The 16,290-nt window shown below is 41.6% G+C and overlaps 1 protein-coding gene across 1 annotated transcript in view; it reads left to right on the forward strand.

The window, feature by feature from the left end:
• The window catches only part of UTP20 (UTP20 small subunit processome component), a 63,303-nt gene that overhangs the window by 24,529 nt on the left and 22,484 nt on the right, over positions 1 to 16,290 (forward strand). The window contains exons 23-37 of the mRNA XM_027885797.1: positions 1,686 to 1,776; positions 2,335 to 2,420; positions 2,921 to 3,046; positions 3,535 to 3,701; positions 4,204 to 4,412; positions 7,237 to 7,380; positions 9,694 to 9,773; positions 10,662 to 10,888; positions 11,808 to 11,952; positions 12,398 to 12,485; positions 13,284 to 13,427; positions 14,065 to 14,115; positions 14,207 to 14,359; positions 14,885 to 15,040; positions 15,436 to 15,576. Of these exons, the coding sequence (XP_027741598.1) occupies positions 1,686 to 1,776; positions 2,335 to 2,420; positions 2,921 to 3,046; positions 3,535 to 3,701; positions 4,204 to 4,412; positions 7,237 to 7,380; positions 9,694 to 9,773; positions 10,662 to 10,888; positions 11,808 to 11,952; positions 12,398 to 12,485; positions 13,284 to 13,427; positions 14,065 to 14,115; positions 14,207 to 14,359; positions 14,885 to 15,040; positions 15,436 to 15,576 (2,008 nt within the window). The remainder of the gene's footprint in view (positions 1 to 1,685; positions 1,777 to 2,334; positions 2,421 to 2,920; positions 3,047 to 3,534; positions 3,702 to 4,203; positions 4,413 to 7,236; positions 7,381 to 9,693; positions 9,774 to 10,661; positions 10,889 to 11,807; positions 11,953 to 12,397; positions 12,486 to 13,283; positions 13,428 to 14,064; positions 14,116 to 14,206; positions 14,360 to 14,884; positions 15,041 to 15,435; positions 15,577 to 16,290) is intronic.

Consider the following 16,290-nt stretch of genomic DNA (forward strand, 5'->3'; position numbering starts at 1 on the left):
TTTTGTATATATTATTTTTTCCTCTTTTGCTTGCACTTCATCATTTTTCAGTAGATTATAAGCAGAAATTCTGCCTGCATAGTTTTAAAAATCCAAATACACTACCCAGGCTTCATCATTATCTCATTATGTGTGGACAGTCTGTGGTGTGTTTTACTTTAAGCAAAAATTATGTAGTATTGTGAAGCCATTCTGAAGTTTTTTGAGATTCTTGTACCTGCATTTCCCTGGCTTCTCCATGTGTATCTGTTAGTCTTTTAAAATTGCAGGCATTGCCAAACGCTTTGAAAAGCAAGATTCTTTGTTTGGGTATTTTAATATTGGGATTCTGCTTTTTCCTGCCCATTATAAAGCTTTCTTCTTAGGGACCGAGATTTTTATTTGTTAGACTGAAGCTATGTGTTTCCATAATGTCATCGTTTGCAGTGCTGGATATGTGGAGAAAGTGGGTCTTTGTATGGGTGATGACCTCTGTCAAATGTCCCTTACAAATAAATCACAGAGATTTATATTTTGACACTTCTTCTGCAAAGGATGGTCCTTACAATGACAGAGAACTTCAAAACTGTTACGTCACATGTTGCAACAGGACAAGTATTTGATACGTGGCCTGGATTGTCATTCAATCCCAGTTGTCCTATGGGTGTTTCATTTTGCTCCCAGATTCTGGCTTGTGTCTGTCAATTAGCAGCAATTAAAATACAGTGGCAGGCCAAGATTTTTTATTTTTTTCCAAACCTCTATCTCAAAATGTATGTGTAGTTAAGCGGAAACATTAGCTCCTGGTAGCAGTAACAAAGGCATAAAAGATTTACCCAGGTCTTTAATGATTTCTGGAGTTCCCTTCACCCTGAGCAGCTCATGCACTCCGGCCTGTGCTGTGGTAGGAGTGCCCGTGCCTGTGCCCTGTGGCCCGTGAGGTCTGGCTGAGGCAGCGGGAGGACACACACCTGCCCCGAGCTGCGTGTGGGGTTGCTGGAAGGCGTCATACTCTTCCCTTAACTGTGCCCAGCCATGGAGCAGGGTAGCTCAGCTAAGTACCTGGAGAGTTCAGTGTTAAGTACCAGGGGGGCAGCTGAATGAGCACAGCTTCTGCCAGTCCCACAGCACATATGGTAGAGGAGATCTCACACCTTCCTTATCTCGGTCATCTCTGTCCCTTCCCACAAAGGGGAAGTGGGGCTGATGTGAGGTGACATGGCTACTTCTAGAGGAATTGACTCCCACCTGTCCTTGTAGCCCAGAGTTAAGTCCAGCACAGTCTGGCTGAATGCAGCCCTTCAGGCTGGTAGGAGCAATATGGGCACCAGTTAAGGACAAGTGAATAAACCAAGAGGTAAATTCACCAGTTTGGTGTTCAAAGCTGGGCTGACAGAAGTAAGCTGCATCCTAACTGTATTCCTTTCTCATCAAAAACTGAGCCCATCCAGTGCCACTGAGGAAAGTGGCCTTCTCTGTGCAGTGATGTGCAGTGAAGTGGCAGCTGAAATGAGCTGCTTAGGAGAGGGAACAGGACATCTCTTGGTGTGTCTAAAATAATACTGTGGACTTGGGATCCTCTTGTGTTGTTTTTTGTTTTCTTTCTTGCTAAGGAATTTTAATTAAAGTTTCCCGTTTGTTTGTGATCATGCAGGTTTGTCTCTTCTGGAAATTTTAAAAAATAATTGTTTTGTTTTGTTTTACAGGCAACTAATAGCCCACTTACAAGTTTTTTCTAAATTCTCAAATCCTCGTGCATTGTATCTGGAGCAGAAGCTGAACGCATTATATACCCAGGTATTTACCAACTTTTAGAATTGGTGCTAATAAATGAACTCTTTCTTATGTGAATGCAGTGTCTGATACTGCAGAAACCTGTCATTTTCTGAACTCAGCTGTGATAGCTGAGAAAGGAGTTGTCCTCAAGAGGGCTTTGTAGCAGGCTTCATCTGAAATGAACCCCTTTAGCAAAGACCTGCTTAAGATATGTGGTTTAGTTTGCCAGGACTGGTGCATACAAACAGCAGTCAAGTAGAAGTCTTTGTCAAGGTTGAGAAGTGGCTGCAAAGGGAATCCGTTCCACTTTACTTCCGGCAGGGTGTGGGAGAGGATTTTGAGTTCAAAGCTTGGAGTGAAAAGTACATATGAACTACTAGCAACCATGCCCACTTTTTATAAGTGACAGTTGTGCATTTACATCTTGACTTTATACTGGCAACACACACATTCTCTTTGCTTTTTCATAAGTTAGTTCAAAACTTGCTTGAGCTGGGAGCCTTTGGGTTGTTTCACTATTTTCAGTAAGCACTTTTGCCTTCTAGATGGGACTCATTTTCTTGCTGTTGTTATTTGCAGTTACTGTCTCATCAAGACCAGAATGTACAAAGAATAGCTCTTGACTGTATAATGACATACAAGCATCCTCATCTACTGCCATACAGGTAAAAAGCTGCTGACATATCAGAAACCAGCTTGGAGTCAGTTGCCTCAGAGAGAGTCTTTCCTGTATTTTTTGAAGACATATTATAAAATTTTAATTTTAGCCAGCTGTGTGTTTCATATCTAAGATAGAAAACAAGGTCTTGAGATCAATGTCTCTTTTTTGTTTGAGGAAAATATAACACTTCCATTCTGTCCCAGAATAGTGTCAGAAGTGCTTAGTAGTTCCATCATTTTCAAAGAGGTCTTTTGTACTGATGATTTATAATAAACCAGAGAAAATGACAGCATAAAACTGTAGTTTATAATTGAATAAACTCTACATAATTATCTTGAACTTGCTGGCTTTTTAATTTTTTTTAATAAAAAAGTGAAAAAATAGTACTTTAATATTTTGTGTATGGCATAGATTAGATTGGTAAGTTCTTAGCTACAGATGCAAGTGTGTGTCTGTCTGTCTGTTTTTATAGCCCTGCCCTCAAATAATGTTTATTGCTCTCAGGGAGAATTTGCAAAGGCTACTGGAGGACAAGAGTTTTAAAGAAGAGATAGTCCATTTCAGTATTTCTGAGGAGACTGCAGTAGTAAAAGCAGAGCATCGACCAGATCTCATCCCTGTTCTTATGAGGTGTGTCCTGAAGTGTGAGTTTAAAAACTTTGTGTCAGAATACCATGAGCAGAGATGTAATGCTGCTGCTTCTCATTTTAAACATTTGAGATAAACCTATGTTTAAAGGTATAGTTTGACAATTTAGTTTGTGATCTTCTGTATGGCTTTCATATTAACACATTTATGTAATGTATTTCGTAAATGGGATTATAGAGAAAAGTGAGAACATTTTAGTTCATTGAGTATTGCCAGCTGTTGGCAGCGATGCGAGTTGTCATGCAGCTAATGAGCTTTATACCTGAAGTCTCCAGCAAAGCTTCCATTATAGTAGCAGAAATTGATCTTTCACTGGGATATTTTTGGGCAGTGGGGAGCCTGGAAGGGAGAACTTCCACTCAGCTTCTCAGTAGAGAATATTTCTTAATGGAGCTTCTCCTGCAGAATAAGAGGCTGGAAAACGGATGGTTTGCTGAAAGCTAATGCAACCTCTTTTTTGGTTCTTGAAGAATTCTCTATGGCAGAATGAGAAACAAAACAGGGAGCAAAACACAGGGGAAGTCTTCAGCAAGCACTCGCATGTCAATCGTTCTGCGATTTCTCGCCGGCTCGCTGCCAGAAGAGATACGGATGTTCTTGGATCTACTCTTTGAAGCTGTAAAGCAATTCAGTAATGGTAGGTACAACCATGTAGAACCTGGGTGTATGGTACTTCCTGACCTGTAGAGATGTGGGAGGATAAATATGCTTAGTACTGTTACGTACTTGTCTCTTAAGCATGCCATGAAAGGATGAAAGGAAAACCTTGATAAGGACTAGGATTCCCCTGAGTTTTTCCTTACAAAGCACAATTGCTCTGTTTTATGTGTCCAAGGTCTGAAAAACTGAATGACTTGCCACAGCTGTGCCAGTAAGCTGGAGCAGGCCAGGAATGAGGAGTGGCTAGCCTGGATATGATGGCAGTAAACAGAGGTTGTAAAGTGCTTTGATACTGTAGCAGTGGGAGATGTCTGTGTGTCACAGAGATGGAGACCCAGCATTGTCCTTATTTAAAAAGCTGAATTTGTGTATATAATTTAGGACCAAATAACGCTATTTTTCATTGAAAAATTATTCTTGGTAGTGGATGTTTTCTTGGTGCCTGTCTAGATAATTTGCTGTCCCTTTACCTATCACAGGGCCTTGCCAGGCTGCAGTCCTGCAAAGTATGTCAGAGCTGGATTTAGCTAAAGTCCTGCCTCTTGGGCGTCAGCATAGCCTCTTCAATGGTCTGGAAGTTGTGTTGAAAAACATGGGACATTTGATCCAGCAATACCTGCCTGAAATTCTGCAGATTTTGCTCTGCATGACTGCTGTGGTATCCTGCATCCTCCAGCAAAGAGAGAAGGTACAACATATGCAAACAATATGCAAACAAACATGTGAATTAAATTCCTTTCCCTCCTCCTCCCCTTAGCTAGCACATATCAACAAACCCTCACTGGTTCAGGTAAAGGTAAGTTAAATGCCATTGTGGAGTGAAGCTTAGCAATTAGATGTCTGTCAAAATAGAGGCCGGTGATACTTACCTGAAAGTGCTGCAGGTCTGAGGCAGTGCAGGCAGAGTTAATGCATTTAGAAAGCTGACTTGGACTACATTTTTGTTTGAGTTACCAAAGAGAGAGTTGGAGGTGATCTGTGTGCATTGCTCCTACCTGTTTTGTGGTGAGATGGGCATGAAGGAGAGCTAAATGATCTGTTGTAAAGATGTAACAAGATCTGATGGCTGGAAGTTGAAATTTCCCTTAAAGATGGAGTTCCTTGGCTGCCATGATAAAACATGAGCAATGGGAGTTCTTTGGCTGAGGACTTCAGAGCAAAACTTGCCCATGCGATGCTTTGTTGCAGTGCTAGACCTCAGGGGAGCTCAGCACTGTGGATGATCACAGCAATTATATACAGTGGTTGTCTCCTGCTGTGGGACACAGGAGGAACATGGCTACCAGCCATGCTTGCAGCACACTAGAAGCAGCTCTGTATCTGGAATACCCTACTAATCCAGTGTCACAATTTGGGTTTTAGCCAGGTATCTACAGAGCACTGCAAATGTTTTTGTCTCTGGCTGGGCAATGGCTGTATACGCAGAAAGGGTCATATGAGGAAAACGTTCTGTTAAAGATTGGCTGCACCTAAAGGTGGGGCACCTTGGCTTATTGCTCTCTGTACCCAGGAGAGCAGCACAGAGATCCCTGAGCTCTAGTCCAGCTAGCTTCCCCAAGCTGTTGCCAGTTTAGTAGCTATAACACTGAGCTAGGCTTTTCTATCCTTCTGGTGCAGAGCCTGTCTGTATTTTATGTTCACAAACTGCAGAGTCATCATCATTGCTGCAGTGGTGAAAGGAATTTGGAGATGACGTACTGAGCAAGGGGAATAGGTAATGAATGTTCCATCACCATGAACACGTGTTCTTGCCAAGACCCAACTGCAAGCATTCGAGGTTAGAACTTACCTTGAAAAAAATCCATCAAAGCAAGCCCTTGCAATAGGCACTATCCAAGGTCTCATAGTTGCCCCGGGGGTACACAGAACCTTGTGACATTTATGAAGAAGATGAGCAAATTTGAGAACAGCAGCATCCCACAGTCTGACTTGAGGCAATGGATTGCATATTCAACTAAGACAGGAGTTTTAAAAGCCATCTCGTTCATTGCCGGGACAGTCGCATTTTGCCAGTGTTGCTACAGTAATCCTGTCATCGTTGTGTAATGTCAGGAGTGACAGTCCATCATTTCTCTGAACTTAATTTAGCACTTCATTAGTCCATGAGATGTTAAAAGCCCAGGGAAGAGTGTGAGAAATCTGTTTATCTTGACTAATGATTAGAAGACATTCTTGGAGTTTGAGAGTAATTTATTGCAGGCTGACACTGCCTGGAGAGTTAAACATCAACTTTGACCACCTTAGGACAAGTTATTAATTTACTGTTTCCTACTGATTATGTTCAGTATTGAGTTTCTTTGTCCTCTCAAAGACTTGATCTCAAAGAACTACTCTTAGGGTGATTGCACAGTGGGAGACCCAAAATTAATTCAGTTGGGGGTCATTGTTAGCAATAGTAGCCTGATTTGAGCTTTCTTTGGGCTTCCAAACAGCTCATTGGCTGCCTGGAAGCTTGTTGCACTCCATTAGTACATATTCAGCACAGCTTGGGGGGTCCTGGGCAAGAACATGATTGGTTGCTTTTTCACCATCTTTGCCTTTTTTACCAGTGACTTTGGGTACAAACGGAATATAAAAGTGTATTTCATGGTAGAAGGTAGTGTCTTCAGAAATCAATAGGTACATCAAATAAAAGAAATAGTGATGTCTTTCAGTGAGGTTTTGACACCAAAGCTGTTTTGCAAAGTAAGAGATAGAAGCATTTGTTCTTTGTGCTGGATCATGGTAAGTAATGGAGACCCAAGAGAGCTCCAGTTTTGGACAATGGCCTGTATTTGCTCTGACGTGGTTTTGTTGTTTCCGAGACTGGAGTTCAGTACCTCTGCACTGTGGAGCTACCCCATCTGTTTGTGCTATGAGCTGCATTGCACAGTATGGAAATAATTTAGGTTACTCAAGTCAAGACTTTTCTCAGGGAGAAGAGTCAGAATGCAGCAGTGCATGAATAGCTTCATGATGAGCTGTGTGGCTGATTTCCTTACTGAAATGTTTTCTCCAAGAAATGCTGTGGAACGTAACTGCTAAATGGGTACAGGAAGCATCCTCCTGTAAACAAATGCTATACCCCCCATCCCATGCCACTGGAAGACGTGATTCACATTCTCTGTCCATTCCCCCTTCTCTGTGTCTGTTGATTTCTTTTCTTCCCAGCAGATCTCAGAGTGCAAAGTACAACTTCACTCTGGAGGGCTAATTTGGGTCCTTTCCAGTGTAAACCAAAATTATTTCAGTGTCAGAGCTGGAAATGTAATTGTGTTGTAGCTCTCAGTATGGATTTTTTATGAGCTGAAGGAGTCCTGTGGTGTGACTGACTCAGTGAAGGAACCTTAAAAAAAATTAGGTCAGCTGTGAGATGTAGATTGCTATTGTGAACAAGTTACAAGAGAAATCAGGTTTCTGCAAAGGATGTATCTGTGGTCAATGAATTGCTGTATTTAATTTTAGAGCAAGTAGTTAGCAGTTGTTCTGAAAAGGTCTTACTGAGTTGGATTGTTTTTGTTTTGTTTTTACAGGTCCAACCTAGATTGATTAATCCACTGAAGAATTTGAGACGTCTTGGTCTCAAGCTTGTGGCAGAGTTTTTTTCTGATCATGAGACCTACAACTTTAGTGTGGAAGAGATTGATGCAGTTTTCCATGCAGTGGTGTGGCCTCAGGTAAGCATTTCTTGGTTTTCCAAATAACTTGTGTGAAATGTGTACATGCAGGGAACTCCAGCTGCACTGGAGTCCATCGTGTCAGCTATGTCCGTTACCAGATTGAAGGTGGCCTTAGACAGATTCTGGCATTCCAGTGTCTCTGTACAAGGCCAGTTCCTTAGCTCATGTCTGATTAGTCCTGGAATAATCAAGTCACAGGTTAAAGTACAAATTAATTAATCTGAGTGAAATGGATGCCATTTCTTTGTTCTTTAACCACAGAAGCAGACATCTTCCTGGATGCTTTAGGAGAGCTAAATAATACTGGTCACTTCTAGGTGCACTTGGCTACTTTCCTCTGTGACAGTTGTTGGGCCTGGGGTAGGGGACTGCAGAAACAAGTGCTACTGCAGGAAAGGAGGGACCCAGCAGGGTCTGTCAGTGGGCTGTGCACTCCTGTGTCTGCCTACTGAGAGTTCCATGTGAGCACAGTGACAAAGCACAGAGTTGTGACTTTTTTCATAGAAATTCAGATATCACCCCTGAGCCAGAAAAATGCACTATTGTGAGACAGAGAGAGAACACACAGTATTTAAATGAAATTGTGCCGTGTCAGTGCACTGGGCTCTGGGGTTATCAGGGAATGCCTGTACCAGCTGCTGGGTTGTCTGCTCTAAAAGCAGTTGCCTGCAATGCAAAGGGTAACTGAGTAAGAGGGTCCGACTCCAATGGTGCTTTTCCACAGAGGCTTTTGAGGTATCCAAATGTCCAACTTCTTTGCCGCAGAAAAGCCTGTCAAAGACCACTGGGAGTAATTGCTGTGGTCTGTGAAAGCCCAGAGCTGCTTTTCTTAGACATCATGGTTGTTTACTCCTACCCTGTTTCTCTGTTCCACCAGGAACAATATGTGATTTGTTGTATGTGTATGTGACAAACAGTAGGTAAATCAGTACCAGGGAGTGCATGTAGCTCTGGACTGATTTCACTCAGCTGAGCAAAAGGGAGTTATATGTTCCTGGTTTGTCCATGAAGTCTTCTCACAGCCAGGGTGCCATGTGGGCAAAGCAGTGAACATTTACTGCAGTCCCAGAGCAGTTCAAGCACGTGGTTCAGGCTTTAAGTCAGCAAAGCACTTAGTGCTTTCAGGGAAGATTGTGTTTGCAAGTGCTGAGTAACTCTGAACAAGATGTAACTTTGTTATTAAATTGTCAGAATGCCTGTTGTCCTTATAGATGTCGGGAAGACAGCTAGTTTTGGAGCTTGGATGGTAGTATGATCCAGAAGCTCCCTCTGGAGTCCCTACTGGTGAACTCCATGAAGAGTTGGTTTTGGCAGAAGAATCATTTTGACTTGAGCATTTTGCTGCAGAGGCTCAGTATCGTTATCCTGCACAGCAGCATTCCTACAGGATTGGATTAATGCTTTACTCTTCATTGTATGTCATTCAGGAAAGCTCTGTTTTATGCAGGGGAATAATATTACTAGCATTTAGGATAGGAGAAGTTTTCTAAGATCTTGGCTATGATGGTCAGACTACCTTCTTTTCTGTGGTGGTGCTCAGATCTTGAGCAGACTGAGCTAGTCGAAACCCTGCATGCGCCATCCTGGCTACCACTCCCAAATGCAGTGGAGACTTCTCTATCTAGGTGTTGACAGCCCTGCTGACAGTCCAGCAGTGGTCAGGGTGGAAACGCAGCTGTATGACTTGGGTAGAGCCTGTTGGGTTCTGGAGTAGCAGAGAGGAGAGAGCCAGACCTGTGCTGGGTCTCTTTAACCTGTGTCCAGTCATGTGAAGGAGCAGCAGTTACTGTGTATGTCTTAGGCTGGGCACCTCTTAGGTGGGGTTGTTTGGGGCCCAGAACCGTCTTAGAAGATCCCATTCGTGGGGTGCAGTACAGTGTAGTGTTCAAGCCTCTGCCTGAGCAGAGAGAGTGCTTTTATAGCAGCAAAGCCATGTAGGTACAGAGCAGATGCTGGAACGGAATGTGCTGCAGCCAGGGCATAGGAAATGTGCGTGGAGTGAGTTTTGGGTGTTGTGCTTGAGATCTCATAGGTATGTCTGGGAGAGGTTGCCAGGTCTCTGTGGCAAATGTGAGGCTTCATGGAGAGCTAGTTTCAAGGGAAGGGCAAAAATGGTGGCTGGAATAGTGTATAAATAGGAGTGAGATAATCTGAGTGGTTTGACAAATATTGAGGAAGTTGAGAAAATGAGGATGAAATTACTTGATAAGAAAGGTGTACTAGAGAATGGGAGGTCTTTGTTAGAGATGAAGTTTTTAAGTGGCTTGACCTACTTGTGTAGCATTGGTATCTGATTTTTATCTCCTTCAGGTCTGCAGATTGGCTTCAGAGAGTCAGTATTCTCCAACTTCTCTGCTCAAACTCATTCACACTTGGAGTAAGAATCCCAGGTAAGTGTTCTTCTGGCAAACAAGCCTAAGTACTTCTGAATACACAAAATTCAAGGAAAAGGGAGCACAATAACAAGTTGTGAATAATTGTGTCAAAAAACATATTTTCTTTTCCTGTTAGACTGTTATTCTTCTGGTAGCCATCAAGGCAGTTGGGAAGCTTTCCAGTTTATGCAAGCACTCACTTTTTAGTAGGCTGCTTTTCCCATGTATTAACAGCTAAGCACATATGTAGCCCAAACCCGACTCACAGGTGAGGAGGAGGAGGCCTGACTTCTTAGGATATGTCTGTCTTGACCAATGACTTCTTAGTCTTGCAAGGTGGGAAGTCAGTTTTACAAGATATAATTTCATTCATGTGTTTGTGAGTCTGTGTTTCTTTCTGTTTTATGTAGGAGTATGGCAAGTTCAGCATGCAATCTGTGACTGAAAGTTGGTTACTGAAAGCTGTAAGAGCTTTTTTCGATGCAGACACTGTGAAAAATTCCAGCTTAGCTATCTTGAATGATTTTTGCCTCTTCCACAGACTGCTTTTTCTTTGCCAAAGTATCTGATGTTAAAACACCTCATTTGTAGGCATGAAGACCTTATATACAAACTACCGTAAAAAATGGTATCAGATCATTAGGCTAGGAGCAGACTAACAGGAGACTTGGGCTGTGAAGAAAGGGTTAGTTTTAGATGATGCTACCTTGAAGCAAGAAAAGGGACTTGATGACCTCTCAACCTCCATTCATTCTGTTTTTCGTGACACTGTTCTGTGGTGTTTTTGCACTTTTTCCTTGGTTGAAGTGGAGGACAGGAAATATTTTATTTGTGTGACTTTTTGCTCAAAAGAATTATAAGCTGGAAATTCTGAACTTATTTTTCTTATAATCTTTCTCTCAGATATTTCCCCTTGCTGGCCAAGCAACAACCAGATCACCCAGAGTGTGATATACTGTCAAATGTGTTTGCTGTGCTGTCAGCCAAGAACCTGTCTGAAGCCACATCCAGTCTTGTGATGGACATAGCTGATAGCCTTCTCAACAGCCCAGATTTTGAACCCACGGAGCAGGTTTCCAGTTTGAACGTGACTGACTGTGTTGTCATGATCACTGGAGATGTGACAGAAGGTATGCTTGCCTAAGAGTTGTGAGAATCCTGCTGGGGGCTTTGGATGGAGGTATTAGATTATGATGAGGTTGTCTAAGCTGGCTGAGAATACTGGGAGAGAGACCTCCCAGTGGAGATGGAAATGTCAGTGTACAAATTTGTCTTGTCATGCTCAAGGACTGTGAAGTCGTGCTTGTTTAATGACTAATGAGGTCCACATTTGAGTGTCAGGGTCCTGAGCATGGAGAAATTCCTTATGAAGAAGGAAAATGTGGTGTTGACCTGTTTTGAGTGTGAGGCTTTGACTGACATAAGTTCAAGAACTGCATTGCTGACTTGGCTCTAATATCATGTTATATATAAAGGTCCCCTTTCCTGTATGCACGTGATCATCGCTTAGATGTTTAGTCTGTGCTCCCTGGCAGGAAAGACCTGCCATCTTTGAGAGGTAGTAGATAGGAATGGTAGTGCACTGCATTTGATGCTGTGGAGCCATCTTTCCCAAAGCTAGTGAAAACAAGAGTGTGTCCTTGTTATGGCAGCTTTGATTTTATGCAGGAGGTCAGTGGTAGAATAAAGAAAACTACACCTATAAATGCTCCAGTCATTTTAGGAGATGGTTACTACCTTTGAGGATTGTCCCTGGTACCTTTTGATAAGCCCACACTAACCAGGGCTGTTACTGACATCTGTGAGGAGAGTGTTTATTCTCTGTGCATGCTTTCTTTGGTCCCATCTCAGATGCGTTAGACTTGATCACAGCAAGTGCTGGTGCATCTTCCCAGCCACCAGCTGCCCTGTACATTCATAGCTCCCATTTATTTGTTCTTCCACTGATAAAACCTTTGTCTTAATTTCCCCTTTGTTTGTGTAGGATTGCATCTCCCTTCTGTTGCTTGCAGCAGAGTTGGGCATTGCTAACTGTTGTATCCCTTACAGAGTCCCTCAGCCTTGGCTGCCGTTTGGTTCTGCCTCACGTTCCTGCCATACTTCAGTACTTCAGCAAAACAATGTTAAATGTGGAGAAGGTGAAAAAGAAGAAGTATAGAGCTCAAGTCAGCAAAGAGCTGAGTATACTTTCCAAGTAAGTGGTTCTTTAGAGCTCAGAACATTTAAAAAGCTAGAAGGTGAGAGGAAGAAAGAGTCGTATTGTAACAGGTTCCAAATTAAAAAGCAGTATGTCTTAAAAGATTTAAATTTGGAACAGTTGGAAGTACCTGGTTCTGTCATTGACCTTGCAAGTTGCTGATGACTGAGGCGATAAGTTTTCAGAAATTGATTTTAGCTGGTTTTGTTGCTGGTACTCAAAACCAATGCCTCTTGGGGATAGGAAAAGGTACAGAAATGCCTGCAGTCATGTGGAACTGAATACTTGGGCTGATACTGTGAATTTGGTACATACGCTCTGTTAGCCTGGATGGGCTGACAAAGCCCTGTGAAATGGCAGTAGTGCTGACAGAGTTCTTCTTTGCTCTGTACTGGTGATTGAATTGATATATAAGAGTAAATTACCTTGTCATATTGTACAGGATCAGCAAATTTATACAAGAAAAGAGTCAGAATTCAGTGCTTGTGAGCCTCCTCCTCCCTTTTCTTTACCAGAGTAACATGGAGCAGGTAGGTAAAAGTTACTTCTTCCCTCTATTAACCACATACTTTTCTTTTAATAGTTTATTTAAGATACAGTTAAAAGTCTTACTGATCACCTGCCCATTTCTCATGATTAACCTGAAGTCAAGTCTTTGTGTGTTTATGGTCTACTCAGAACGTGGTGCCACTGTGTGTTGATGTTTATAACTCACACAGGGGTGCCAGTGCCCAGACTGACTGTTCCACCTGCTTTGCCACTGTACTCAATCCACCAAATTACTTGCACTGTTTGAAATAATTGCTCTTCTTCACTGTGGACATTATGCATCCCGAATCCAAAGCATCTGGACAGCAATATGAATACATGTGGTTGAGTATGCAATACTTACTGTGTAATGGGCAGTGCTACACTGGTCTGAAAAGCAAACCTTATACAGTACCGTTCTTGGTTTTTAAATCTGTAAATCATTAGGGCACCGTATATGATTTCTGTTTAGGGATATCATACAAGTATACAGTGTTGTTAATGTTCATTTCACAGATTAAAGAAAGAATACTTTTTAAAGGTCTGTTTAGTTCTCCTGATCAATTTGAGGAAAGGCACATAAAAGCAGTCTTTATTGTGATGACAGTCTTCTCTAGCACTGTGCTTGTGTCTAATTGAAAGGTTAATGCCTGCATTGTGTCCTTCTGATTCTTTGTTCTCATTTAGTATCTGTGATCTGAATAAAGTACAGCAATGTTCACTCTGTGCCTTGAAATATTTCCCAATGAAATAATCTCCTGAGGTTTCAGTTTTTATTGAGGGTTATCTGTCTCTTTCAGGGTACAGAGATTGACATTCTGGAGACAGTGCAGAACTTGCTGAGACATTGCGCAAACCCTACAAGCTTTCTCAAACCACTTGCAAAGCTTTTTTCTGTCATCCAGAACAAACTGTCTCGAAATAAGTTATGCTTGGTATTTCAGGTATTGCATTTTTACGTGTCTTTCTGTGTTGTTTTTTTTTCACTTGTAAGAGATCAAAACCAAAGTAAGTAGCAGTATTTATCTTTGTTGTACATAACTTTAAAAACCTTTTTAATCTACTTCATCTGTTAAGTGAAAGTAACAGAACTGTATATGGTAGAAATTAATGAGCTGCACAAACCTATGTAAAAGTTTCGGCTTTACAGCCTGGTTGATGTGAACCTCACCAGGGCTCTTTAGTGTAAGAGAAGCCAAATAAAGCACTTAATCCATAACAAATCCTGTATGTTGATGAAATAAGAATGGATTTCAGTATCCTGAAGAACGATTTTTATTTGTATTCTTCTCTCACAGATTTATAGTAGGCTGTTTTGTATTTCTTTGAAGTAACTTACATAACTTAGCAGGAAAACCCAGAAGACATTCAGTGTAGATATTTAGAAACTTAGGAACTTTAAACACACATATCCTCCAACTCACAGGAGAAAGGCTCTTGGGAAGGTTCTAACAGGAAAAAGATTAATGCCATTGCTTTATTTATGTTTTGTCCCAAGTGGTAAAGTCTTGAGTTATCCAAATTTTTAACAGCTGTAACAGTTGTTTAACAACTATTAATTTTTTTTATGTTTCTTTTTAGACTTTATCTGATTTGGACAGTAAATTGAAGTACATTACTGATGTTGTTAAGGTATGCACAGTTTCTTTGCTCACTTTCCCCCCCAACATTGTATGATCATGTTTCTGTAATTTTGCCGTAACAACTTGTTGCTCTCTCTTAGCTAAATGCCTTTGATCAACGACATCTTGATGATATCGACTTCGATGTGCGTCTGTCGGCGTTTCAGTCCATCACAGCCCACATCAAGGAAATGCAAACAGTGGATATTGACTTCCTCATCCCTGTTATGCACAACTGCTTCTACACCATCCAGGTTGACAGAATATTGCTTCTCTTGCTTTGTGCACCATGTGTCCATGATGAATCTAACTTTAAAATTACTTCCCTTGCTGTTTTTTGGCACCATGAAACATTAAGAAAGCACATTTAGGTCTTCTGACAAACACCTGTTTTTAAGTTTTGTCTGTTTCCCTTTTCATCTCTGTGTCCAGAAGTTCAAATACAATGCAGCACGTCTTTCTGTCAGTGAGCCCTGGAACTTTGCTCATTTTGTACTGTATAAAAGGCATATATATTACAGTCTTGAAAAGCTGATTTTCTATTTGTTGCATAATGTTCTGGATGTGTGAACCTGCTGATAAACCTAAAAAGATTTTTTCTGATGGGAAGGATGAGCATGAATTTGGGACTAGAACTTCCTATAGGAAAGCTCTCAGGAGTTTCTGGGTCTCTACAGGCCTTGTTATGTTGTGTCCAGTGGTACTGTTCAGTCCAAGCTTTTGGGGAGAAAAAAGTGTCATACCCAGACTCATGTGGTACAATTTCTTCATGCACTCAGCTAGGGGATATGGCTCTCAGTGACAACGCAAGCCTTTGCTTGACCGCTTTCATCCACCGACTGGCAGAAATTGACCACACAGAAGATGAGTACAAGGAGCTAATCCAGCACACTCTCCTGGAGTCTGTGAGAAGGGGTCTGAAGAGTAAGACTGAGGTAAGGCAGTGGTTTTTGATCACACATCTCCAGCTGTCTTCAGGAACACTAGGGTAATGAGACATTTTTTTGTGTGAGTTCTCAAAGTCCCCTGCTGGGATAAAAAGTGCAGAAACTCACTATAAACTTATCCTTCATTTAAAACCTTATAAAAATCTAAAAAATAACTTAGCTGTCTTGTGTTTTTTTGCCATTGTTCATCTTTTCTTAGTTGTGGCTTATTCTTTGGAGGTGAGACTTTATTTATCTGCAATACATAATACAGGTATATTTGCTGTTACCAAAAAATAGGACATGTTGGCCTGAAACACTTGTGAATCACAACATTGCTGTTCTGAGGAGTGTGTAGCAGCCTCTCCAACGGGTACTTAACATTCACTGGTTACTGTTTGCAGAGCATCCAACAGGACTACACATCATTGCTTTCCTGCCTCATTCAGACATTCCCAGCAAATCCCGAATTCCGGGATTTGGTGCAGTTGACCAACCGCCATGATCCCGACATGGACTTCTTTGAGAACATGAAACACATGCAGGTAAAAGGCAATAGACATTCCTTAGTGCCTCTCTCCCCCTGCCAAGCAAAAGCACCTTACTGTGGGGGCATGTTTTGCAAAGAATCTATACATGTTGTCTACAGAGAAATTGAACCTTTATCATTAGATACAGTTAGGGAAAAAAAAGGGAGATGTGGGCATTGTCACGAGTCAATCAAGGTCATGTTTCTGTCTAGAAATATATTGGTTTTATGATAGCCCACAGTCAACAGAATTGGCAATATTCTCCTGAAGATCTCTCTGACACAGGCAGGGAATGGGTCTTTTTGTTTTTTTCTAGCCTGTTCCCTGCTACTCTCTGGAGGCTCTGCAGCTCCTTTGCATTCACAGAGCTTTGTAATATAAATGTTGCACAAAGCCCGGTCTCCTGATTTTTCTTGTAGTACAAAAATACAATGTTTCTTCTGCTTTCAGAGATGTAATCTGAGAGTCTTTGCTGCATCTGTGTTATATGCAGAGTCTTAAGTTTTTTCCTTGTAATTTTCTCTGGTCTTTGCATTTTATATCAGTTACCTCCCTTGTCTGATACCTGAAGATAGCACAGTGTTGTGATTGTGAATTCACAGGGAAATGTTCCATTGAGTTGGAATATCTACTGAGGCAAAAGGCTAGTGAAAGCCCTGAGACTGAAGGAAAGGGGCATGGCCTGTCCTTGGAAACAACCATAACAGGTTTATGCCATTACTTAAAACT

Source organism: Empidonax traillii, unplaced genomic scaffold (assembly GCF_003031625.1).
Source record: "Empidonax traillii isolate 1590-97213 ecotype Southwest subspecies unplaced genomic scaffold, ASM303162v1 scaffold172:size1107868, whole genome shotgun sequence".
NCBI lineage: Eukaryota > Metazoa > Chordata > Aves > Passeriformes > Tyrannidae > Empidonax > Empidonax traillii.